This window comes from Mustela putorius, unplaced genomic scaffold, assembly GCF_011764305.1.
Source record: "Mustela putorius furo isolate JIRA1106 unplaced genomic scaffold, ASM1176430v1.1 tig00000577_pilon_pilon_pilon, whole genome shotgun sequence".
Lineage (NCBI taxonomy): Eukaryota > Metazoa > Chordata > Mammalia > Carnivora > Mustelidae > Mustela > Mustela putorius.
In genome coordinates, this window is record NW_025421421.1 from 5170105 (window position 1) to 5196363 (window position 26259).

A 26259-nucleotide genomic window follows, 5' to 3' on the forward strand; every position below is an offset into this window, starting at 1 on the left:
ATGGCACACCTCGGCATTCATGGGAAGTGAGGTTCAGGAAGAGGAGAGATGAAATGGTTTGGGACCTTAATATTCCCAGGGGATGTGAGCCAGTAAGGCCATGTGTCTCTTGACAAAGGGCTGACTAAGCAAGGTCCCACAGGCATATATAAAAACATCTATGTCTTCCGTGAATACCACTAAAGGTAACATGCATACACATAAGTTATCCAAGAAAAGTCTTCAATATGAAGGCTCTTTACATCATCCCCCTCAGAGATAAGGGAAGATGTTGAACATAATGGCCATATTTCCCCTTCCTTCAGGTGGGAAGAAATCAATAGAAGATCCACTAATAATGACAATAATAACCTTTATTTTCCACGGAATGTTTTTTCTAAGGTGGTCATTGCAGATTTACAACTTCAGGGGGTTGAATGGCCCACTCCGGAAATGCCCTCCATGTGAGCACATAAGCTCCATAAGTCCACATGGAGTGTTTCTCAGACTCCAGGGGGTTTGGATTCCGATGTTCATTTCAAATGCAGATTTCAGGGCTCTGTGTCCAGATATTTTAGTTAACTTGTTTAGAGGGGACCCAGGTATCTGTAGTTTCATGAGTTTCTAGAGGGATTTCTGACGCACGCTAATCTGGGTATTTTTTTAAATTGGTCAGTCTATCCATGAAGTTTGACAAATGGTAGAAAACTGAACTCCAAGTTTTATCTAATAAAATATTTTTGTTGGGGGAGGAGAAGAGGAACACAGGGAAATAAAGTCCAACAGTAAAAAACAACATGCCAAAATAAACCTTATTATCCAATTCTCAGTCTTTGTACCCAAATAAAACTGCTATTATTAATTTCTCAGATACCCTTGGAAATACGTTATGAATATGCCAATATTATAGCTAATACATGCATGCATACACACCCCCTTGCAAGTGGCAGGGGGTAGAAAAAGAATGGGGATATACTTAAACATTGTCCTGAACCTTGCTCTTTTTCATTAAAATATATCTAGGAGCACCTGGGTGGCACAGTGGGTTAAGCATCCAATTCTTGATTTTGGCTCAGGTCATGAACTCAGGGACTTGGGAAGGAAAACTCAGCAGGAAGTCTACTTGGAATTCCCTCTCTCTCTCTCTCTTTCTGCCCCTCTCTACCACGGTTCATGTACACTCTCTCACTCTCTATCAAATAGTTAAATAAACCTTTAGAAAATTAATAAAGTAAAATAAGTCTATAGGACATTATTCCATAGATACACATATCTATGGAAACAGTTGCACCTAATTCTATGAAAGAGAATATATTTTATAATATATACACATAATAAATAGCTTCTAACTCACTGCTGATATACGGGTTGTTTCTAGCATTTACAATTATAGCCATGAATGATGTCTCCTGACATTTGACAGCTCCTGGTGCACGTAACGATGAGAATGGATGGTTCTAGACACTTCTCCAGTGAAGACATACAAATGGCTAGCAGACACATGAAAAAATGTTCGTCATCATGAACCATCAGGGAAATTCAAATGAAAACCACATTGAGATACCACCTTACACCAGTCAGAATGGCAAAGATTAACAAGGCAGGAAGCAGCAAATGTTGGTAAGGATGTGGAGAAAGGGGAACCCTCTTACACAGTTAGTGGGGATGCAAGTTGGTGTGGCCACTTTGGAAAACAGTGTGGAGGTTCCTCAAAAAATTAAAAAATAGAGCTACCCTGAGACCTGGCAATTGCACTACTGGGTATTTACTCCAAAGATACAGGTGTAGTAAAAAGAAGGGCCATATGTACCTCACTGTTCATAGCAGCAATATCCATGATAGCCAAACTGTGGAAAGAGCTGAGATGCTCTACAACAGACCAAGGGAAAAAGAAGTGGTCTAGATATACAATGGAATATTACTCAGCCATCAGAAAGGATGAATACCCAACTTTTGTATCAACATGGATGGGACTAGTGGAGATTATGCTGTGTGAAATAAGTCAAGCAGAGAAAGTCAATTACCATATGGTTTCACTTATTTGTGGAGCACAAGGAATAACATGGAGGACATTCAGAGAAGGAAAGGAAAAGTGAAGGGTTGGGGGTGGGAATCAGATGGGGAGATAAACCATGAGAGACTGTGGACTCCAAGAAATAAACTGAGGATTTTGGAGGGGAGAAGGGTGGGGGGTTGAATGGACCTGGTGGTGGGTATTAAGGAGGACACATATTGCGTATGAGCACTGAGTGTTGTACACAAACAATGAATCTTGGAAGACTGCATCAGATCCTAATGGTGTATTTTATGGTGACTAACATAGCACAGTTTTAAAAAATTAAAAAGAAAGAAAGAAAGAAAGAAAGAAAGGTCCTGTCTTTCCGTGATGACAAGAACACGTCACAGTCATTACTAGTGGATCTGCCATTCTTGGCAATCGGGGCTATATGCCAGCATATGTGAACATTTTGCTGATAGCTCCGAGCACATTGGTCCATCTACCTCTCTATCATTTACGTCCTTCTACATCTCTTTCTTTGGTAAGAGATGAAAGAGACCCTTTTTCTCTTCTAAACTTCTATGTTTTGACTGCCCCTTGTTTTTCCCATCCTACTCCCTCCTTCATTCTAAATGTGCCTTAGTCATTGGCTTAACTAAGTAAGCCATGCCTCTCTGTGGTATATGCATGGACTGTGTGGCCACTCTGTTCCTCTGTTCAAAGAAATCTGAACATACAATACATGGGCATGATATATGTGCAAGGAAGAAAAATAACAGTGTCTATCCATCTACTGGGTTTAGGGTGCTCTGTTTTTGATTGTAATGAACACTGAGATTTTTAAATAATGTCTGGATGTCCCTTCCAATCTGACCTTAGAACCTGAGTAATAGGGTGCCTGGGTGGCTCAGTGGGTTAAGCCACTGCCTTCGGCCCAGCTCATGATCTCAGGGTCCTGGGATCGAGTTCCGCACTGGGCTCTCTGCTCAGCAGGGAGCCTGCTTCCCTCTCTCTCTCTGTGCCTGCCTCTCTGTCTACTTGTGATCTCTGTCTGTCAAATAAACAAATAAAATCTTAAAAAACAAAAAAGAACCCGAGTAATAATACCACTGCATTGTACAAATACCAGGGTGACAGAATGTTCATACGCCAAACACGATGGCTTCCGTTACACAAACCTACATGTGCTGGAGGTGTGCATGATGTTTTAAGAGCCTGAAAAATACGTTTCTGTTCATCATCCCCGTTTTAAGCCTAGAACATATTCAATGCAATTTAATGTCCTATTAATCAATAATGTCTGTTGAACTTCCAAGGAGAAATGTGCCATTTTTAGTGTTTCTCTTCATCCAAGAATCACATATATCTTAGTACACGTAGATTTCTTTCTTCAGAGTGACAATTTCCATTTGAAATGGCTTCAGTGAAGAGCCTTCCCTGTTTTGCTTCTCTCTACTGTGAAATAATTCAGAGTTTCTGGGTGCTCTGTTTTCATAAGCAAGCAGCCACAAAGGATGAGAAGAGAATTCGGTGCAATGAATTTTCTTGGCAAAATAATGTATTAGCTAAATGGTGTTGAGTAAATCACCTGTTCCACCAGCAGCTGGTTGAAGGCTCTATACAGTAAATGACAAAAATAAGCCTCGGTGGAGACTTTTCAGTATTCTGCCATGTGGCTATAGCTTTCAGAGTTTCTTCCTGTCAGTTTCATGCCGCATTTCTTCACAAAACTGACAGGCAGCTCACAAGGCAAGAAAACGTTAGAATAGGTGGCTGGTGGGGAAACTGGATAGGAGCTTTCCTTCGGGGGGATAAAACACTGTTTCTGAGTGCACAAAGAAAGAGGCAGAACTTTCAGGAAGGAGCAAACCATCTCCCTCGGCCAGACTGCCTGCATTCGTGTCGCCTCTCATTTGCTCTACGACCCAGGGTGGATTCTTGGCCTTTGCTTGTACCTCAGTTTCCTCATCCACCAGAAAACCCTCCCGAGGCTGTTGCAGGGTTGGATGAGCAATTCCAGAGAAAGCACTTGGGACAACAGGTGGCTTTGCCTTTGGAACAGTTAAGAGTGGGCTTCATGGAGCTTTCTGCGAGGTTTTGGGGTCTCCACGTATAAAAGACCCCGAGAGTTATGGCCTGATACTGTTGTCTATTAACTAAAAGCTGAAGAGTTCTTCAGATAGTGTTATGAAGAAGCATTAGCACTGACAGTAATTTGAACACATGGATGGAAACGGAAAGATGATTTAGAGAGGAAAGCGGACACGAATGCAGACCCACTGCTCCCTTGTTCGTCATGATCCTGGCCATTCAGACCCTTCACAGACATGTTCGCTTCTCTCCTGACTTGTGACCCAAACCCTCTCCTCCAAGCTAACTTTCCCAGCAGGCTGTTCTACCTGTGTTCTCACTCAACTTCTCCCAGCTACCAATGGTTACCTCCTGCATAAAGGAACGGTGCCTTTGAAAGGAAGTCACTCCCGGGCCCCTGGGTTGCTCCGTTGGTTAAGCCACTGCCTTCAGCTCAGGTCATGTTCCTGGAGTCCCAGGATGGAGTCCTGCATCGCATCGGGCTCCCTGCTCAGTGGGAAGTCTGTTTCTCCCTCTGATCCTTCCCCATCTCATGCTCTCTCTGTCTCATTCTCTCTCAAATAAATAAATGAAATCTTTAAAAAAAAAAAAAAAGGAAGTCACCCCTAAACATTCTGGCTTCAGGCTAGCGATCAGAACCACCTGGGAACCCCCAGAAGGAAAACCATAGGCGGTGGGGGGGGGGGGGACTTTGAGCACAGAACTGTTTTCTACCCAGATGATGGGAAACACACTCTTATTTGGAGGAAAGGAGGTCAGAAAGAAACTCACATAGCGGACAGCAACCTCAGAAACAGGAGATAGGATATTTTTTCTTTTTCTTTTTTAATGGATGATAAGAAAGGCCAGTTCGGGAAACCAAGTCCTTAAAGAATGTGACTAGTTGCTGAGCCCCACAAACAGGACAGCATCAAGGGACCAACACTGGCTAGACCCTATCATCCAGGGGAAGCAAGCTCTACAAATGTTTCCCATGGGAACATAGTCTGGTGGTCACAGGAAAACTCATATCGGTATCGCTTTTTTCAAAATGCAAATCATATTTGAACTTAAATGAGAAACTCAATTTAACCAAGAAATCAACTTTGTTATATTTTAGGTGGGCTCTCTTTAAAAATGGCTCTCTTTAAAAATGGCTCTCGAGTAATCATATGCTTTGTTTGGAAGTTAAAGAACTCTGGGAAAGAGCAACAAGCTGTGGGTTGCCTCGATGGCCTGGGAACCATGCTCCCCTAGCCACACAGGAGCCGGCTTGCCTACGGCTCCAGATTCTAGATGGAGAGGGGGAAGGGCTGCCAGAATTACACCAGCTTTGACTCCCATGCAGGTCAGCTATGAGTAGTAACAATCCTTCGTCCTCACTACAGAGAGGTGTATATGGCCATGAAGAACCCAGCTTGGCAAAGAGAAAAAACAACCTTTTTCTCCATAATAAACAGAAAAAATAATTCCTTTTTTATCTGCAACCTCAGCAAGAGGGTCAGCGGGTAAACAGCAATTATATTTTTGTTTTCTACACACCTCTGAGGCAATCAAACGAATCAAATACGCATTTGGAGCCCGTCTGCTCCCATCCTGTCTTCTCTAGATCATCTGACAGAACAGAAACCCCTTGCAGGCACGGCTGTTCTGCTGCAAAACTGAATCTGAACGTCGTCCATCCTCGGTCAAAGTTCGAGATAAAAACGAATGAAAGTTTCCAGTGACGCGTGCTCCTGGGAGCAGGAATCGCATTGACAGGTCTGCATCTTGTCACACGCGGGGCCCTTCCATCTAGCACACGCTCCATGAATATTTACAAGAGAGACACTGAGTCCCTTTTAGTGGAATGAAGAGTGAAAGGGTCCCTAAAGAGGAGCTGATCTGAAACAGGTGGTAGGGGGCTCTTCCATCCTCCCGGAGCTGCACGCCAGTCCCTGCCTCCTCCACCTCCTCCACCCCACCGGCAGACACCTGCTCGCAGGAGGATTTCTTGGAACCACCCCCGCCCCCCTGCCCCTACAACCCAACGCAAGTCCGGCAGGTGAAAATGAACACCAGAAGCAGCCGTCCAAACCCCAGAGCACCGGACCGGAAGGGAAACCTCAGCCTTCCCTTCAGCCTCCCTGCACGCCTCCGCCGCCCTTCCTGGGACCCCTCAAGGGCCACGGGCTAACACACACAGTTCCATTCTCCGAGCTCACAAAGGGCTGAGCTCCCGAGGCTAACACACACAGTTCCATTCTCCGAGCTCACAAAGGGCTGAGCTCCCGAGGAATAGGTCATTTGCAGCTCCCGGCTTCCCTGCGGGCCTTGCTTTGTGCCCCGGAGCCAGAGGGGGGGGGTGGCACAGACCCTGGAGGAGAGTGAAAGTGCTCGCACTGTGCAGCCAAGCCCCAGGTAAATGTCAGGAGGCAGTGATGAAGAGCGCAATGAATCCAAGAATTGTTTACTATTTATTGTTGCATTAAACTGTCAAGAACAGACGTCTCAATATGTTTAGATGAATGATGGAAGAGTTTTGATATTTTAAGAATGTACGCTCTCCTCCCCATCAAGAAAATCACACAGTCTATGCAGCGAGAGCTTCCTGAAGATTGGGAAAGCATTTCTTTCCCTGTTTTATACCAGGCTGGGTTTTGTTGTTGTTGTTGTTGTTGTCATTTTTTGTGTATTTGTTTGTTTTTGTTTTTGTTTTGTTTTGTTTTTCTATCCAGAAATTGGTATTTAAAAGTTTACAGGGAAATGACCCATTCAGGGAGCTCCTGCTTTGTTTTTGCAGAGACAGAGGGCCTGACTTAGAGGAGTGTAGGTACAAGCGCTCCCTGGTGGGAGACAGATCCGGAACAGCAGCCCTGCTCAGGACAGCCCCTCCCCCTTTTCCTCCCCCTCACAAGGGGAGGCCAACAGGAGCTCCTTCCAGAATGCATGGCCCACCAGGGCAGATCTTCAGCTGCTAGCGGGACAGCTAGACCAGTGTTTCAAATCATTGCAAATCTGCACTTGATGACAAATGGTCACTGTCCTGAGTCTCCCAGTGTCCCTGTCCTGGGCTTCTCCATGGCTCAGCAGGTGGAGAAGGTTAACTCCAGGCACTGGAAGGGTCTTTAGGGTCTCTCCCACTACAAATGACTGCTGGGCTGGGCCCCTGCCTGTGGTTGCGAGATGGTCTTGCTACCACCCTGGCCTTGGTCCCTTTCCCATATCAGATTGAATCGTTGATGGACATCAGAGTGGGGATGGTCCTTTATACTCTCCAAGCTGTCCAAGCCCCCCAGCCCGAGACATCCTGTTAGGGCAGCCAGCGTGCCTCGAGACATGGCAGAGCAGAGCACGGTTCACATACCCCCATGGCTTCCCATGGTTGGAGGCCATGTCCAGACTTGCATCAAAAAGTGCTAGCAACTGTCTTCCCATAAACACTGGATTTTCCATTTTGATCTAATTTCTGGCTCCAGAGAATCTAAATGCTCCACGGCAAATCTGAAGGGGGGCGGGGGTGTGCCGAAATGATGTTTCTCAGGAGTGATAATAAATCCAAAACACATGCTGCCAAACTGACTTCTGGGGTTGTGTTCACTGTTCTGAGCCCTCAGTCAGGTATGTCATGATAGCCTCTTTCCCATCACTTGGTATAATCACAGGCTCACTGGATGTCCCAGTTGAGCCTCAGAAGAGTGAAGCCCTATGACCCCATAATTGCACTACTAGGTATCTACCCCAAAGATACAGATGTAGTGAAGAGAAGGGCCATCTGTACCCCAGTGTTCATAGCAACAATGACCACAGTCGCCAAACTGTGGAAAGAACCAAGATGCCCTTCAACGAACGAATGGATAAGGAAGATGTGGTCCACATACACTATGGAGTATTATGCCTCCATTAGAAAGGATGAATACCCAACTTTTGTATCAACACGGACAGGACTGGAGGAGATTATGCTGAGTGAAGTAAGTCAAGCAGAGAGAGTCAATTATCATATGGTTTCGCTTAGTGTGGAGGATAAGGAATAACACGGAGGACATTAGGAGAAGGAGAGAAGTGAGTTGGGGGGGAAATCTGAAGAGGAGACAAAGCATGAGAGACTGTGGACTCCGAGAAACAAACTGAGGGTTTTGGAGTGGAGTGGGGGGAGATGGTTGGTTGAGTCTGGTGGTGGGTATTAAGGAGGACACAGACTGCATGGAGCTCTGGGTGTGGTGCATGAACAATGCATCTTGGACCACTTAAAAAATAAAATTAAATTAAAAAAAAAAAAAGTGTAATGCCGGTGTCCAAAGGGAATGACAGTTGAGACAATTAAGACAGGTCTCTGAAGTTGGGTACTGGATTGTTCTGGTCCCAGGAGGAAAGATTCATGAGTTGTTCCTCTTACACAGGATGTCTTTATTCAGGCTCTGCTCTGGGGTCTTGTACTTTCCCACCATTTATGAGGATACTTCCTCCCTCTGCTCTTCAGGTGGCAGCCTGAGGCCTGACTAAGGGAGCTCTGGTTCTTGTCCCATTAGTCACGCTTCTCCCGCCTTTGAAGTAATGGCCACGTCTGCCTGTGTGCGCTCAAAGGCAGTGGTGCTAATGACACCCTGAACGGAACCATTCACTTGTTCACAGAAGTGCCCCATGTGCTGGCCCGAGGCAGGGTTATGCCAGCCCAGATGCTCCAAGATCAAAATTCAGGCAGGTTCTTCTAACACCAATGAGAAAGTGGAATTTCAGCCAGCTAACTATTTGAAGAGTGCAGTTCAGGGTTTAGTGTAAGAACCTGTGAGCACCACCTTGATCAGTAAATTCTTGTTGAAGTGTCTGATGGGGTTGGGCCTTGACAGCCGCCATGTTCAACTCCAGACCTGCCCCCGGTGACAATGGCCATGTTATCCACACAGGAATCCTAAAATCGAGAGACCTGCTTTCAGGCTGTCGCTCTGCCACTTACTAGCTACGGATCCTTGAGACATTCATTTCATCGAATCATAATTTAAGAGCATGAGTTCTTGAGTCAAATGAAGCGAGTTCAAATTTTTGAGACAAGATGATCTGACAAGAGGCCATTAGTTTCCCCAGGCCAACCCCTTCAAAGATAAAGATGAAGAAAGACACTAAGAAATAAATAGTATTAGACTAAAAGAAGTCTCTTAGCTCTTAAGATGTTTTATCTACGGCTACTAGTTCTACATAACCGATGAAGATTAATAATTACCCTACAAAATAAATGATGAGAAAAATAAGTATGTCAGGGGCACCTGGGTAGCTCAATGGGTTAAGCCTCTGCCTTCAGCTCAGGTCATGATCTCAGGGTCCTGGGACTGAGCCCCACATTAGCAGGGAACCTGCTTCCCCCTCTCTCTGCCTGCTGCTCTCTCTGCCTACTTGTGATCTCTCTCTCTGTGTCAAATAAAGGAAAAAACCTTAAAAAAATAAGTATGTCATGTATCAATACAAAAGTCCACAGAGGGGATATCATTCCCATTTCATAGAAAGGGAAGCACAGAGAGGTAAAGTAATTGTTCTAAGGCTGCACAGCATTAATTAAACCAGGCAGTCAACCCAGGTCTCTCTGACATTAAAGTCTGTGCTCTTAATCCTTCACCTTACTGCCTCCGGATGGAAAATCAGAATATCTAGATCCCATTTACATGTTAAGCCAGCAACTGGGTATGTGACTATGTAGGGTCTCTTGTCTTCCCTGGGTCTCATTCTTCTTGTCTATTTAAAAAAAAAAAAAAAAAGTGTTGGAACACATAATCTGTTGTAGGGAGAATGCTTGCCTCTTCCAAGTCTCTAGTCCTGGAATGGCATATTCTCTGCAGTTCCAAATTCATGAGATATTTCTCTTGCCAATCAAAGTGACTCATCTCATGTGTCAGTAAATGGAATTTACTATGTATTCCTCTGTACACCGTTCCATATTACATACATTTAAAGAATCAGGTGGGGCACGGGGTTGGGTCAGTGGGGAGAGCATGTGTTTCTGGATCTTGGGGTCAGGAGTTCAAACCCCACTTTGGAGTGAGTAGAGATTACTTAAATAAAATAAGAATTAAAACAAATAATTGTGGAAAATGCCACAAACCTAACTTGGGGATTGAGAAATTTGGGCTCTCGTTTTGTGAAAAATGCTTTTATTACTTATCTAACTGGATGCTGTAAAAGAACCCATATACGATGTTTAACGATAGCCCGGCAAATTGAAAAAAGAAACATTTTCTCAATTGCTTCAGTTTTTATACCTTATGGTCCATCTGTTGCCACAGCACTGACTGTGGTGTCAAAATTGAAATTACTTACACTCAGGAACAATCAGGAAAAAGGCCAAGGGAGATTGTGTCCAGGCCTCAATGACCCATGATCACTCTACTAATTGTGGAACAGGAATTTTAAAATCAAGAGACCTGGCTTCAGGCTGTAGCTCTACCATTTACTAGCTATGAATCCTTGGCAAACTCATTTCATGGAATCATTTAAGAGCTTGTGTTCTTGAGACAAAGGATGTGAGTTCAAATCCTGGCTCTACCAGTTAACAAGGTCACAGCCGTGACCTTCTCTTAGCTGTAAATTGACAGGATGACTGCCTATCTCAGAGAGGTTGTTGAGAGGATTAAATACAATACTGCATTTCAGAAAGCACTGACCAGAGGTCCTCCTTCCTATTTAGGGCTCAGAGTTAGATTTCATGAATGGCATCTGTATTTTAAATGAGTCCATTGCTATGCAAAGTTCTATGCAACTGTTCCCTAAAATCAGGATACACATGATTGCCATCCAAACCACATGGGGAAACCCAGACAAGTGTTTGGTGAACTAAAAAATCACATTATTGTTTGATTAACATATGTAATCTGTTATTATAAGATGATGTTCTATTAACTTTTTAAAAATATACACTGAGTGCTTGTAACCTAAGAAGCACTGGGCTGGACAATATGAGAACTAAAAATCAGACATGGGTTCTGTGCTGAAGGGGGTAACGTGAGAATCTCAGTGCTGCTGGTACGAGGTAGAAGGAGATACTGGGTGCTAAGTCAGTCCTTTAAAAGGAAGTCTCTGAAGTGAGTGTTGAAGGACAGGAAGGATTTAGACATGGGAGAATGCAAAGGGAGAGAAAGAGAGAGAAAAGGCATCCCCAACAAAGAATGGTGAACAGAGGAGTGGGTGGGGGGGCGCGTAATGAGAATGAAGATGATTGGAGAGGTTAAAAATGTAGGAAGTGCCACACTAGTGGCACTAAGTGCCACACTTAGAATACAAATTATAAAGGGTTGGGGCACCTGGGTGGCTCAGTCGTTTAAGCATCTGACTCTTAGTTTCAGCTCAGGTTATGATCTCAGGGTCATGGGATCGGACCCCATCTTGGGCTCCGTGCTCAGTATGGAATCTGCTTGCGATTCTCTCAACCTCTCCCTCTGCCCCCTCCTCCTACGTGCCCTCGCTCTCTCTCTCTCTATCTCTCTCAAATAAATAAATAAACAAATATTAGAAGGGATTAAAAAGGAGGGGCTCCTGGGTGGCTCAGTGGGTTAAAGCCTCTGCCTTCGGCTCGGGTCATGATCTCAGGGTCCTGGGATCGAGTCCCGCATGGGGCTCTCTGTTCAGCAGGGAGCCTGCTTCCTCCTCTCTCTCTGCCTGCCTCTCTGCCTACTTGCAATTTCTGTCTGTCAAATAAATAAAGGAAATCTTTAAAAAAAAAAAAGGGATTAAAAGGGAGAATCTGGAGAGGGTAATATGCTAAGTAAAATAAGACAGAGAGAGATACCATATGATTTCATTTATGTGTGCAATCTAAAAGTCAAAATAAATGAGCAAGCAAAACAACAAAAGAGCCACAGCTGTAGATAAAGCAGTAGTGGTGGTGGGGTTTAGGGGGTGACAAAACAGGTGAGGAGGACCAGGAGATGCTTCTGGTTATAAGTCACAGGGAGGCACAGCATGGGGAATATGTCAATAATAGCACCATAACTTTGGTGACAGATGGTAACCCCGTTTTTCACGTTGGGCATTTTGTAGCATCTATAATGGCTGAAGCAATATGTCGTACAGGTGAAACTAGTATTCTGTTAACATACTTCAGTTAACAATAAAACCCTTAAAACAAGGAGAGTCTGGGCTTGAGAGATCTCATAGACAAGGGACTGGACAAGACTGGTGTTCTTAAACCTCTGCTGTTACCATTCTGTGTCCAGGTGTCAGAAAGAAGGAAGAAAGCCTACCGACTCACACATCAAGCTTATACTCATAAATTTCATCCTCAGAATCTTTCACAATCTCTCCCGAAAGACAATCTTAAATCACACTACTCACCAACCACTTTTTTTGGTTTCCTCTGAAGACATCAAAAAATGTTTTGGCTATTTCTATCTGTTTGTGTTTTGGCTAGTTCTAGTTCCTGGGTTATTTCTCTCCATCATCTGTGTTCACATACCAAGTTATAATCCTTTCTTTAAATCCCAGCCCCTTGATGACCTAGACCTTATCAGCCTGTCTGCATACTTAATTACTTATTTATTTGATGAAAATGTAATATGAAGGAACTATCTCATTGACCTAGGAATAAAATGACAAGGTCCCCACTCTGACTGGGGACATGTTATCTAATGCCACGGGATTCCTCTGGTGTAAAATGAAGGGTTTATGCAACCAAATCAACTCCCTTTCAGACCAGGCTTGGCCAAGAAAGGTTATGTCACTATTTCCAAACACTAAAACGTATATCTAAATATGAAGATTCTGTAGACATTGAGAGTAGGACATAAGATTCACCATAGATTGAGAAGACAAATTTCAAAGAGGGGTACTAAAAAAAAATTTTTTTTTTTAAGTTCTAACTGGCATTTCTGAAAAAAGTGTATGAGCCCTTCAAGAAATAGATCAAATGTGCTCTTCCACAAAGTGCTCCCTGACCTTCTCTCTTTGTCCTCTAGGTTGGAAAGAAGTCCCTTGCCTTTGTGTATAAACTGTCCCTTCTTTCTATCTTCCTGATGATTGGAACTCTTCTACCTTTGAGTAGAATTGTCATTTTCCTTCTAAGCGGTAACACCATTCAAAGAAAGAACTTCATTCTCCTTTGTCAAAACAAAATACCTTATATTTAGTCTTTTGTTCTGTCCATATGTATTCTAGGCATTGGCAATACAGCAGCACAACACTGTCGATACAAAAAGATGGCGACGTTCCACTAACCTGGAGGTTCTCTGAGTGTGGTTCCTGAATGAATAACATGAGCACCACCCAGAACGTCTTGGGAAATGCAAAGTTTGGGGGCCTCCTTCCAACCTGCTGTATCAGAAACTCTTGGGAGTGGGGTATCTGTACAGAAATCTGGGTTGTAATGAGGGGCAGAGGGGATTCTGATGAAGGCTGAAGTTGAGAACCACTGAACTCAAGGGAGAAAATCATAGGTAGATAGACAGACAGACAGATAGACTTCGTCTTCACCACTGTACCCTCAGCACCTAGGACAGAGCTTAGCACAGGTAGATGCTCATTTTATTTGTTGAATGAATGATGAGAACTCACCTTAGAGGTAGTTCTTTGTTGAAAACGAGGTGTACTTTTGAGTTAAGATACAAATTTTCCAGTATGACTTATAAATGGAGCCCTGAAACAATTTCAGGGTAGGAGTTTAAAAATCATTTGGAACAATGGAAGTGTCAATGGATTAAGTTTATAGTTCCCAAAGGTAATTAGTTTGAAGAACAGCCCTCATTTGGCTGTATGTTCTGAGGTTGTTTACTTACTCTCAGAATACTTGGTATTTTGATTTACAGAAAGAATAAACACTTAAACATGCAAGATGTCATGCACATTTTTCTTCAGATCCTATGCCATGTTACAAATTATCTGAAGTGTAAACATTCTGGGAGCAAAGACAGCAATATAAAAGGGAAGTTGCTCCAAGGTAGATCTGCGAAAATTATGTGCTGGTACTAGGAAATATACACAGGTTTCTAAGAGCTCTGAGTAATTCTGGGCCACTCAGCTAATAATAAAAATTAGTTTACATGTCCTGGGCATTGAGCTATGTGCTTGGTCATTCTGGCTCTTTAAGAATGGGGTCACAGCAAACCATTCTTCCAGTTTGGAATGGGGGACTAAAGAACATATGGGAGAACTACGGCAAAAAGCATACACTGACAGTCATGGCCTCTCCCTGCCTGTTCATCGCCAGCATCCCTCAGCCACTCTGTTCCCCCCAGGGTACCTTCAGTGTGGGGTCAGCAGGTACTAGCTCTGTTAGGGCAGCATGAAGATAGTAGGTTTTCTTTAAAGACCACGCATATCTCATACCTTTTAACAGAGTATACTCAATACATTAGGAAAATGAAGACAACAAAACAAAAGCACTTAAAGTCCATTTGTTCAGATCAATGATTTTTAAAGTGGGCTCCCAAGACCACGGATATCAGCCTAACCTGAAAACCAGTCAGAAATGCAAACTCTCCATTCCCACTCCAGAAATACTAAGTTTGGGAGAGGAGGCGGTCAGGTACATCCACCTGAACAAACAGGCCATGGTTCCAGGTGGTTCTGATGCACAACGAAGTATGGGCCCAAGGAGTCCAACACAAGCAGCAAAAAGGTAACGACAGAGAAGCCATGCCACCTTTCGTGAACTTGACAATTTATTCTAATGGCCTCTTACCATCCTCCAGATGAGTCCGTTTAATAAAAACACAATTATACATCAAATGTGCTAAAAAAAAAAAAAAAAAAAAAGCCATGGCTTCTCTCTGTAAAGAGATGTATGGGAAAAAGACCAAGGACTTGGGTGTAGTTTTTCAGAATGACACCAGCCTCAGCTCCCCTCCCCCACCCCACTTCACTGCCTGCAGAAGAATCTCATGGGTGGGCATTCTGTTTCTTTGACGAGCAGTGAGACAGGGAAACTGAAGGACTCCATAAAAATCTGCCTATTCCTTTTCCTGCTCCTATTCTTGCTAAGACCTGTACCCCCACCTCACTTTACACAAGCCTCGTAATACAAATAATGTATGTGTTCCCTGTAAGGGACCAGGAGTCAGTGATTTCTCGAGAACAGAGAACATCTAAGGAAGGACCAGGAGAGGATGAAGCTGTCATATGCACATTCCAGCCACCAGACATCTCCAGACATCTCCAGGCCACCTCTGGCTCCAAGGAGTGACACATGGGCCCTTGTCTTGGTTCTCACGGTTCCTGGATGCCTGAGGGGACCCATACACCAGACCATGGCCTTCCATCAAACACCAGACCCCAAACAAAGATAAGACTCGTGCTCCTTTTTTTTCTGAGTCTCCCAGATGCCCCGTCTGGACCTGTTCCCTCTATGTCTTCAATAAACGCTGTTCTCACCTCCCGCTGGCTCACATGTGACTTCCATCCCACATGAAACCAAGCCCCCCCATGGCTGTTCCAGGAGGCCCCTCTGGGACCTCGGACCCGGCCTGCTGGCATCAGAGCGAAGATTTTATTGGGTGATGTAAGTTATCATTGGTCTCAGCGAATAGCTATGTCCAGCCTGTTCTGATGAAATATTAAAGGTAAACGGGTGCCCTGTCTTATTTGTAGCTAAACTGTCCTAGTCATTTCGGACCTATTCATTGGACTATGATCTCAAGCTACATGACCCAATTTTTGGATGTGATTTCCAGGTTTGCCATCCCCTCAAAAGGAATATGTAGACTAAAATAATTCTCTGCTTAGGAGGTAAGATGTAAACTCTGGAGAAATGCAGTCCTTAGAAATAAAATGCGATCCACATATGTAACTTAATTTTTCTTAAGCAACCACATTTAAAAAAATTAAGTGGGGCACCTGGGTGGCTCAGTTGGTAAGTGTCTGCCTTCGGCTCAGATCATGATCCCACAGTCCTGGGATAAAGCCCTGCATCGGGCTCCTTGCTCAGTGGGAGCCTGCTTCTCCCTCTCCCACTCCCCCATTTGTGTTCCCTCTCTCAGCTGTGTCTCTCGCTGTCAAATAAATAAAATCTTTTAAAAAAATGAAATGAATATTATTAAAATACATTTACTCCAGAGTATTAAAACTATTTTAGCATGTATGGGGCACCTGGGTGGCTCAGTGGATTAAAGCCTCTGCCTTCAGCTCAGGTCACAATCCCAGGGTCCTGGGATCGAGCCCCACATCTGGCTTTCTGCTCTGCAGGGAGCCCGCTTCCCCACCCCACCCGCGCCTGCCTCTCTGCCTACTTGTGATCTCTGTCTGTCAAATAAATAAATAAAATCTTTTAAAAAAACTATTTTAGGGGCGCCTGGGTGGCTCAGTGGGTTGAGCCGCTGCCTTCGGCTCGGGTCATGATCTCAGGGTCCTGGGATCGAGTCCCGCATCGGGCTCTCTGCTCAGCAGGGAGCCTGCTTCCTCCTCTCCTCGCTCTGCCTGCCTCTCTGCCTACTTGTGATCTCTCTCTGTCAAATAAATAAATAAAAAATCTTTAAAAAAAAAAAAACTATTTTAGCATGTAAACTATAATTGGCGAGATATTTTTACTTTACTAAGTCTTCAAAACTTCACTAAGTCTTCAAAATCTAGCATGTATTTACACATATAAGCCATCTCAATTAAAATGCAAAATTTTAACTAGAAATACTTGATGTTTCCTTTAAGCTTAATAAAATTTGTCATTGCAAAAGTAGATTCTATATCCAAGTTTGTTCAAAGATACTACAAAGACTTTCAGTAGTCTAATTGGGTATCAGTATGTATGTGTGTGTGTGTGTGTGTATATATATATATATATATATATATATATATATATTTATCAGAGAGAGAGAGAGAAAGTGCAAACGGGGAGAGGCAGGCAGAAGGAGGAGACTCCCTGCTGAGTAGGGAGTCCCCATGCAGGGTTAGATCCCAGGACTCTAGGATCATGACCTGAGCCTGAGCCACCCAGGCACCCCTGGACACCACTTTTTATATTTAAATAAAAAAGAAATTAAACTGTTAAAAAAAAAAAAAAAAGGAAAACCACAGGCCCATAATGTTGAAACTTAGACCAACCTTCCAAGTCCAGGTAATAACCAATTAAATGCGATTTCAGTCTCCCCAGGAAGGTAGCTTTAACTGGGTCAGTCAGGACATTTTCCTTCCCATCAGCACCAGTGAGTCTGTCTCCTGGGTCCTCTCCATCCTGTTCCGGAAGATAAGGTAATCTGCAGGATGAGACCCCTTGCTTTCCTAGGAAACGGACTCCCCTGGAAGAATCCTTGTATTTTGCTAATAACTTTCTCCTTCCATTCTCTATCAAAAACAGGAAAACATTTTGTACAACTCCTGGGAGTGACTCTGTACTTGCTCATGGGGGTGCAGCCTGATTCATGAACCCTTTAACAAAACCAATCAGATCTTTAAAATTTACTTGGTGGATTTTTCCTTAACAACTGAAAGTTCAATTTCTCAGTCAGGCCAGCTACATTTCCAGCACTCAGGACCTCTCCGTGGATACCGGCTACCCTGCGGGGCAGCGCTAGAACACACCAGCATGGTTAAGAAATCTGGTTTTAGGGGGGCCTGGTTGGCTCAGGCGTGAGAGCCCGAGACACTTGGTCTCATGAGTTGGTGAGTTTGATCCCATATTGGGCGTAGAGATTAGTGGAAGATAGGAAGAGAAAGAAATAGAGAGAGGGGAAAGGAAGGAAGGAAAAGAGGGAAAGAAAGGAAAGAGAGGGGAAGGAAAGGAAAGGGAAGGGAAAGGAAGAGAGAAAAGAGGAAGGAGGAAGGGAGGGAGGAATGAACTCTGCTTTGCCCTTTCCTGCCCTGCACGCTTCACTTCTATCACCTGCTAAGTGATGGGGGCACCCCCACACCCCAGGTCTATTTCGACTTCTGGACTAGCAGCAGTACATTCTCAGCAGGTTGCTTCTCCCTCCAGGGCAGCCGCGGTCAGAGCATAGCACCAGTCCCCAGGAATCAGAAGCAATCTAAGCCTACAGGCTGGGAGCGGCTGGGCACGTGGGATTCATACCCTACGGCCACAAAACGTCCCTGGCCATGAATCACTCCAGGCAGCACCGGTTAACACCGTTAAGGACCAGGACCGTCGGCACCGGGGCCGCTGCCTGCGGCTGCACCTGCCACCGCGGGGCCTGGGGCAGCTCTTCTCCCCAAATGCTTTCTGAACCGGGGCTGCTGCCGCGGTATGTCAATGTGCAAATCCCAAAGCTGCCCTGAAACGTCTACACTTTGTACCCTAATGGTCCGCAATGGGATTTTAAACGTGGCTTAAATAGACCGGAGGAAGGCGGGAATGACGGCGCCGGGAGACCCTAGCATCAGAACCGCTTGCGGTTGGCGGTTTCCCGCCGGGCAAACGGAAGCAAAAGCGCCCCTGACTGACGTCAAAGGAGGCGGTCGCTCCCGGTCCCCACAGTGAAGCCCCTGCGGCCATTTTTACTGCGGTTAGTCCGCGCTAAGCTTTCTCTGGCGGTCGTGGCGGCTCGCCATGGGAAGTCTTCCGAATAAGAGACGAGAAAGGAATCGTTGCCTTTGGTGACAAGGAGCTGGCGGAGTTACGAAAGTCCAGCGGCCGAAAGCACTGGCTGAGGTAGAGAGGGGAACGCAGAGGCGGTACGACGTCCGCGGACGGCCGGAACGATTCGGTCGCGTCGCTGAGGTTTCCGCCCGGGGCCTGAGAGCCGCTTCCGTTGCTCAGCGGAAGTGTGGGTCGCCAGAGGACGACTCCGGGAGGGATCGGCTCTCCGCCGTGTGCCCAACCGGAATCATGTCGAGTTTGGCGGTGAGAGACCCGGCGATGGATCGGTCGCTGCGTTCCGTGTTCGTGGGCAACATTCCGTACGAGGCCACCGAGGAGCAGCTGAAGGACATTTTCTCGGAGGTGGGTTCGGTGGTCAGCTTCCGACTGGTGTACGACCGCGAGACGGGCAAGCCCAAGGGCTATGGCTTCTGCGAGTACCAGGACCAGGAGACCGCGCTCAGTGCCATGCGGAACCTCAACGGGCGCGAGTTCAGCGGCAGGGCGCTGCGGGTGGACAACGCCGCCAGCGAGAAGAACAAGGAGGAGCTCAAGAGCCTCGGGCCCGCGGCGCCCATCATCGACTCCCCGTACGGGGACCCCATCGACCCCGAGGACGCGCCCGAGTCCATCACCAGGGCGGTCGCCAGCCTGCCGCCGGAGCAGATGTTCGAGCTCATGAAGCAGATGAAGCTGTGCGTGCAGAACAGCCACCAGGAAGCGCGGAACATGCTGCTGCAGAACCCGCAGCTGGCCTACGCGCTGCTGCAGGCTCAGGTGGTCATGAGGATCATGGACCCCGAGATCGCGCTGAAGATCCTGCACCGCAAGATCCATGTCACGCCGCTGATCCCGGGCAAATCCCAGCCTGTCTCCGGCCCCGGCCCCGGCCCTGGCCCTGGTCCCGGTCCCGGCCCCGGGCTGGGCCCCGGCCCCAATGTTCTGCTCAACCAGCAGAACCCTCCCCCCCCACAGCCTCAGCACATGGCCAGAAGACCCGTCAAAGACATCCCTCCTCTGATGCAGACCCCTATCCAGGGCGGGATTCCGGCTCCGGGCCCCATACCGGCCGCGGTTCCCGGGCCGGGGCCGGGTGCCTTAACCCCTGGTGGAGGAATGCAGCCCCAGGTTGGAATGCCAGGCGTCGGTCCAGTGCCTTTAGAGCGGGGGCAGGTGCAGATGTCGGATCCTAGAGCTCCTATACCTCGTGGGCCCATGACTGCTGGGGGCCTCCCTCCTCGAGGACTGTTGGGAGATGCTCCAAACGACCCACGTGGAGGGACTCTGCTTTCAGTCACTGGAGAAGTAGAGCCCAGAGGCTATCTTGGCCCTCCTCATCAGGGCCCCCCCATGCACCATGCCTCTGGTCATGACGGCCGGGGCCCTTCCTCACATGAGATGAGGGGAGGGCCGTTAGCAGATCCCAGACTGCTGATGGGAGAGCCCAGGGGACCCATGATAGATCAGAGAGGTCTCCCTATGGATGGTAGAGGTAGTAGAGATTCTCGTGGGCTGGAGACTCGAGCCATGGAGACTGAAGTCTTAGAGACACGAGTGATGGAGAGAAGAGGAATGGAGACCTGTGCGATGGAAACCAGAGGGATGGAAGCGAGAGGCATAGATGGAAGAGGGATGGAGATACGGGGTCCTGGCCCCAGTTCCAGAGGCCCTATGACTGGTGGAATCCAGGGTCCTGGGCCCATTAGTATGGGGGCAGGTGGTCCTCAGGGACCTAGACAGGTCTCCAGCATTTCTGGGGTGGGAAATCCTGGAGCTGGCATGCAGGGGGCAGGCATACAAGGAGCGGGCATGCAGGGGGCGGGCATCCAAGGAGCAGGCATGCAGGGGGCAGGCATACAAGCAGTGGGCATGCAGGGGGCAGGCAAGCAAGGTGGAGGCCAGCCTAGCAGTTTTAGTCCTGGGCAGAGCCAGGTAACTCCACAGGATCAAGAAAAGGCAGCTCTGATCATGCAGGTTCTTCAACTGACTGCAGATCAGATCGCCATGCTGCCCCCTGAGCAAAGGCAGAGCATCCTCATTTTAAAGGAACAAATTCAGAAATCGACTGGGGCTTCTTGAAAGGTTTTAGGAAATGTTTGACAGTAGTCCTAAAGTTTTTCTGTAGCATGGGGAGTGGATGCAGAAAGCTGACTTCTGCATTCCCACAGTTGAATGGTTAGAGTTTCCCTCCCAGAACTTTATCTCATTGCATCTTGTTGTCTTTTTTTGTTGTTGTTGTTTGTATTTTTAATAGGGGGGTGGGGGGAGGAAGGAGTGGGTCTGTTCACTTTTATTCACTGTAAATATACACAAATAATTCTGAACATGGTTACATTATACCAAATAAGATTACAAAGAATATGCGGCAATATTAAAAGTGTCTACAATATGTTAACTACATTTTTTAAAATAACTGGGTTAAACAGTGTGAAAACTGCACGTAAAGACTAAACTGACCTGTTAAAATGGTAATGTACTAAGATAGTTTAAGATTTTTGGTTGTGTAAGAAAATAAAGAAGTTTACCTCAGAATTACAAGGTACATGTTTTGGTAAGCCATTGAAAATACAAAGTCCTATTTTGGGGACAATGCTGTATTAGATTAAGCATCATTTTAGTGTTTTAGAAGATATTTCAAAATAGTAGTGCTAATTAACTTGTGGTATTAGAATTGTTTTGTTTTGTTTAAGCTATGCTACCTGAACAATCCAGGAATGCATCTGGTGAGATGTTTCACTTATCCCAGCATTCAGACACCTGCAGTATTCCGGCTTGGCCTTGAGCGGAATGATTTAGCTGGGGCAGGTCTGGGATCAGCCAGGTTACTGAAGGCTGCTCCCATGAGACTCAGCTTCTCTCAATACCTTCTTGTTTCTCAGTGGTCTTCAAGCCCTGAATATGAATCTTAAGTAATCCCCTCACATCCTTTCTGATGATTTCAGTGTCTTGGCAGCAGCTGATCTGGGTGAATTCTGCCCAGCATTAGACTTCTCGTAAGTTATCAAAAGCTTCATGCTGTGAAGTTCCCAGGTTCCTGGGGACTAGCTTCCATGTACAGATGGTACCCATGTGGTCAGCCAGAGTCAGGACTTAAAATTAGTCCCTCCAACACTTACCATGCCTTTCAGTTTTCTTATTTGCAGATCTACTTACTGTCACCCTGTTACCAGAATAATTGAGACCCAGGTATGTAGAGAAATCTCTGCTCTAATAGTTATTACTTACTTTGCTTTTTATAATAAAGCCATTTAGTCCTAATATACATACTCTGAGAGATTTAATTAAAAAGTAGGAAGGTGGGGCTTACCACATTTTCTGTAGAGCTACTACCTAATTCATTTTCAACCCTTAAAGATGTGGATGAACACATACAAATTTGTGTCAGACCAAATTGTAATTAACAGAAGCATAAACACCCAAATAACCAGGTGGCCTTACCCTGGAGAAGAAAAACCAATGTCCAGTAACAGGAAAAAACAGCATTTAATACAAGGAGAGAGCTGAGACTTGGAAACTGAATTTTTCCCCTTAAGAGGTTTTTGCATCTTAAATGGGTATTTGACTCTTTTTTACAAAGTTTTCTTCCCCTGTGCTATTTCCTACCACCTGTTTTACTCATATTTTTTTATTGTTTTCATAATATCCACCTTGCCATGTTTTCTATATGCTCCCCACCCCCATATTGGGGAGGATAACTCCTTTGCATGTATGATAGTTTTGGTTAATATTAATTCACAGAGTTGGCTTGATTACTTGGAAGTTACCATTGTTTTATCTCAAAACTTTGACTGAAGGGCTCTGACTGAAAACAGATGTTATATTCTTTGTTGTAGTTAAATCTGCATTGTTCGGTGCAGACTGAATAAAAGGAATGTAAAATTAAGGATGACTTTAATATCTGATGTTTACTTTTAATGAACGAATTAATCAAAAGATAATCTATCCGTGAGAGATCCATGAGTCTGAATACTTTCTTCTAAATGAAAAAGGCAAAACTAAAAAATTAATTAATTAATTAAAAATTGCAGGAGTGGATAGAAATCCCTTTCTTAAATCCATTATCTGTGTAGTTCTAGAGCTGAAACAATTACGAAGACACGTTACTCTGGTTGGTATCAGCAGTAACATCTTGGTGCATGCCCAGATATTAGGTATTTTGCTTGTGTCTCCCACAGAGAACTCCTCCAGGTCCCAGAAGATCTTACAGTCCCCTCCATAACTGACAGCACTTGTTACGTTGCAGCCTACAATTTTACCACACTCTGCATCCTCCACTCCCACTTTCCTTAGCCTGGGAACTCCGAACATGGACTGTCCCTCGTTTCTGTATTTGCTATGCCAAAATCACAGGAGACAAACGACAACACATTCTGTCTTAAGGTGGAAATCCATTTTCCCAAAAAAGGTTCCACACAGAACAAAATAAGCTATAACAAGGAGTTACGTGAGAAAACAAACTAGTAGCAGATAGCAGAAGCAATCTCCCTAGCTCTGAAAAACCTTATAAAATAGGTTCTCCTCACTTCGGTTCACTGAGTATCTCAGGGCCAATGGACAGAGCCTCATTTCTTTTGATGGTGATCTCAGCAATGTGTGTGTGCTCTAATCAGAATCTTTTTTTTTTTTTTAAGATTTATTTATTTGACAGAGAAAGAGAGATCACAAGTAGGCAGAAAGGCAGGCAGAGAGAGAGGAAGAAGCAGGCTCCCTGCCAGGCAGAGAGCCCGATGCGGGACTCGATCCCAGGACCCTGAGATCATGACCTGAGCCGAAGGCAGAGGCTTAACCCACTGAGCCACCCAGGTGCCCCTCTAATCAGAATCTTAGGTCTGTTACTATATAATCACTGGTTATAACCCCGAGGATCCTGCATTTTCCTAAATATGGAATCACAGATGGAATCGCAAAGTCTTTCATAGTAACAATACCTAAAGATGGTGGAGTGAAAGGATGCTTTGCAAATGCCTCCTTAAGGCTAATTTCTCTCCAGCAGTGTATTTCTTGGGGAATAGGAAAAGGTCAACTTTAATCAGTGCCTGCCCATTAGCCCTTCTCCTCTTATATTTTAAGAATTATTTGATAAGCTATAAACCAGTATGAATCCTGAATGAAGGTAGACTTAATCCAAGTGAGATCAAGTATGACTTTTCAACACTTTCCAGAATTTTAATGGTAGAAAAGCATTAAAAACAGCAATTAAAACAAACAAACAAACAAACCAAAAAACCCAAACCAAAAACCTTAGTATAATCTCAGTTTGCAAAGTGTCTTGCTTTCCCAAGCTTTGATGGGACATTAACTAAGCACACAGATCCTAATTTCCTACAGTATATCAGGCCTTTCTCTTAGGTCTGAGGAGGCGTAAGGGTAATTATGCGCAGCAACCCACTGTGGGGGAGACTGAATTATCCATCACATCTCATGGTCTTCTCACAAAAGAGTGAGTCAGCCTCTGACTAAATTGTCAGCTAATCTCTAGACAGACCTTTGCTTGGAGCTGGCTTTTCTCACCAGCCTTGTCAAGAACTAATTCATTTTAAGAAAATTAATATACTTAAAAAATATCATTAAGGCTATTATTAACTTTAATAGTATGAATATTATGATATTGGTATAAAGGTTGTGAAAATATCTCATACATACGCATATTCCAAATCTTAACTAGATCTCCCAATATTTTCATTTGCTTTTACACACTTCTAAACAAATGTTTAAAAAACAAATAAAAACCAAATGTTTACTCCTTTAGCTGAAAATCCAGCTTTCTAAGTGTTCATATTACAAACCACCTTTCTCATGAGATGTTAACAGTTGATATTTTTCTACCACGGTATAACCCTTATGTCAGTACAGGGCCTACACTACATCAAAAGTGATTTTGGGGTAGGATTATCAAAAATAACAAGCTCGGAGATTATTAAACACTGTACATAAAAACACTCAAGTATTACCCTAGAAAAAAAGCTGAAGTATTTGGTAAATGACAGTTCTTGATTGGCAGGAGCTGGTGTAGGTGCCAAAGGCAGGTAATTAATCATTAAAGAATTAGACTAAAATGCACAATATTCTCAGCCGTAATTGCTTTTGTATGAACCAGTATGCATTAAATTTGCAAACATCATTCTCATGGGTCCCAAAGGTCAGTCATTTAGAAAAAGAATATGTTTGATTACTAATTTGTTGTCTATCAAAAAAGTGGAATGGATTATCTCTCAGACCTCAAGCCATGAAATCAGCAGGTTCCCCCGAAAACTATTTTGTCTCTGTACTTAATTACCTATCTTACCCAAAATTCAGTCCGCCTTTCATTGCTCTGCTACCTGAAAGACTATCAGACAACCTAGATATTTATGAATCTGTCTCTTTATCCTTAGAAATTCCATAGACCGAGATATATCTACTCTAACTCAGTCCCCAACCTCCTTTACCTTGAAGGTTCAATTTTAATAACATGGAAAACATGAACCACATTAAAAATCATGTAGTTGAGTTTATAACAGGATGAAAAGGCCTATATGGGCCTTGCTTGCTGCATTAACATCCATGAAATCATGTTCTGTGTCCCAAACATCACCCTTGTTCACATGTTAAAGAACATAGCAACATAAATGAGGAATTCAAACATTTCCAGACACCACCCTGGCTCTGTGAGGATAAGCACAAACACCACCTACTAACAGAGTAGGCTTCCTGTCTCAAGGCAAGCCTACATCCAAAATGCTTCTGTGTTTCTCCACTGGCCCATCTTCACATGCTTTCCCCTCCCCACCATCCATTTTGTCAGTTTTGTTCTCTGGAAACTCTAAATATCTTTGAACAAGGGACCTGGACCTGTGCCCTTGGGCCCATAAAGCCTGCAGATATTTAAGCCCAAGGGTTTCAAAATTTTGAATTTGAGTACAGGTAGGGTCACCATATACTCCTTAGTGGGGCCACAGGCCCAGCCTCCCCTATGGCCTTAACAGCAGGTGTGATTCACACACCTCTTGGCCAGTCCCAGGCACGCTTGGAGTTTACAGCTCCTGTTTTCCTCTGTAGGAAAACAACTCTGTTCAATTCGATAGAAATTTTTAGTTTACAAATGTGAACTAGAAAAACAGCTGGACCAGAGGTCCAGCACGTCTATTTTTGCCAAATCAACTAACCAAGCAAATATACAAACACCCAAACAAAGAAATGCACCAAAAAAAAAAAAAAAAAAAAAAAGGGCATGGCACATTTTTTATTGCTAGCTTTTCATGAGATATACTGAACCAAGGAATATCCTATAATCCTAATCCCATGAGTACCTTTCTCCCACAAATGTTTTGTATTTTTAATAAATACTAAGCCAAAATAACTATATTTTTCAATTCAAAAATATAGTTCTAAAAAGAGAAATATATGTAATATTAAATGCTAATGGCTCTAGAATGGGCATATATTTAGGATACATAGGGAAAAAGGGTTCTTTGATATCTTTATCTGTTATTAAGTATTTTTTTAAAAAATTCCACTGTGTAATTTCCACACAGAAGCCACACTAATTACAAAAATAATAATAAAAAATCAGATCATGCCCTCCCTCATTTCAAACCTCTCATGGCTTACATTGCTTTGAGAGTAAAATCCCACAGCCTTACCATGTCCTGTCAGGCCCTGAGCCAACCCCACCTCCCACCCTCAGTTCCCCAACTCAGGGCTGAAGCGGCTTCAGGCCGAGCTTCGTCTCCTGGAGTTTATGAACTCGTTTTCACCTCTGAGCTTTGTACTT

At 44.5% G+C, this 26259-nt stretch overlaps 2 protein-coding genes across 3 annotated transcripts in view; one reads left to right on the forward strand and one right to left on the reverse strand.

The window, feature by feature from the left end:
- PRKG1 (protein kinase cGMP-dependent 1) overlaps positions 1–26259 on the reverse strand; it is a 1258123-nt gene that overhangs the window by 534286 nt on the left and 697578 nt on the right. The window lies entirely within an intron of this gene.
- CSTF2T (cleavage stimulation factor subunit 2 tau variant) lies at positions 18646–22389 on the forward strand. The gene has a single exon (XM_004764099.3). It carries the CDS (start codon positions 18756–18758, stop codon positions 20583–20585), a length of 1830 nt encoding a protein of 609 aa, XP_004764156.1. The 5' UTR covers positions 18646–18755; the 3' UTR covers positions 20586–22389.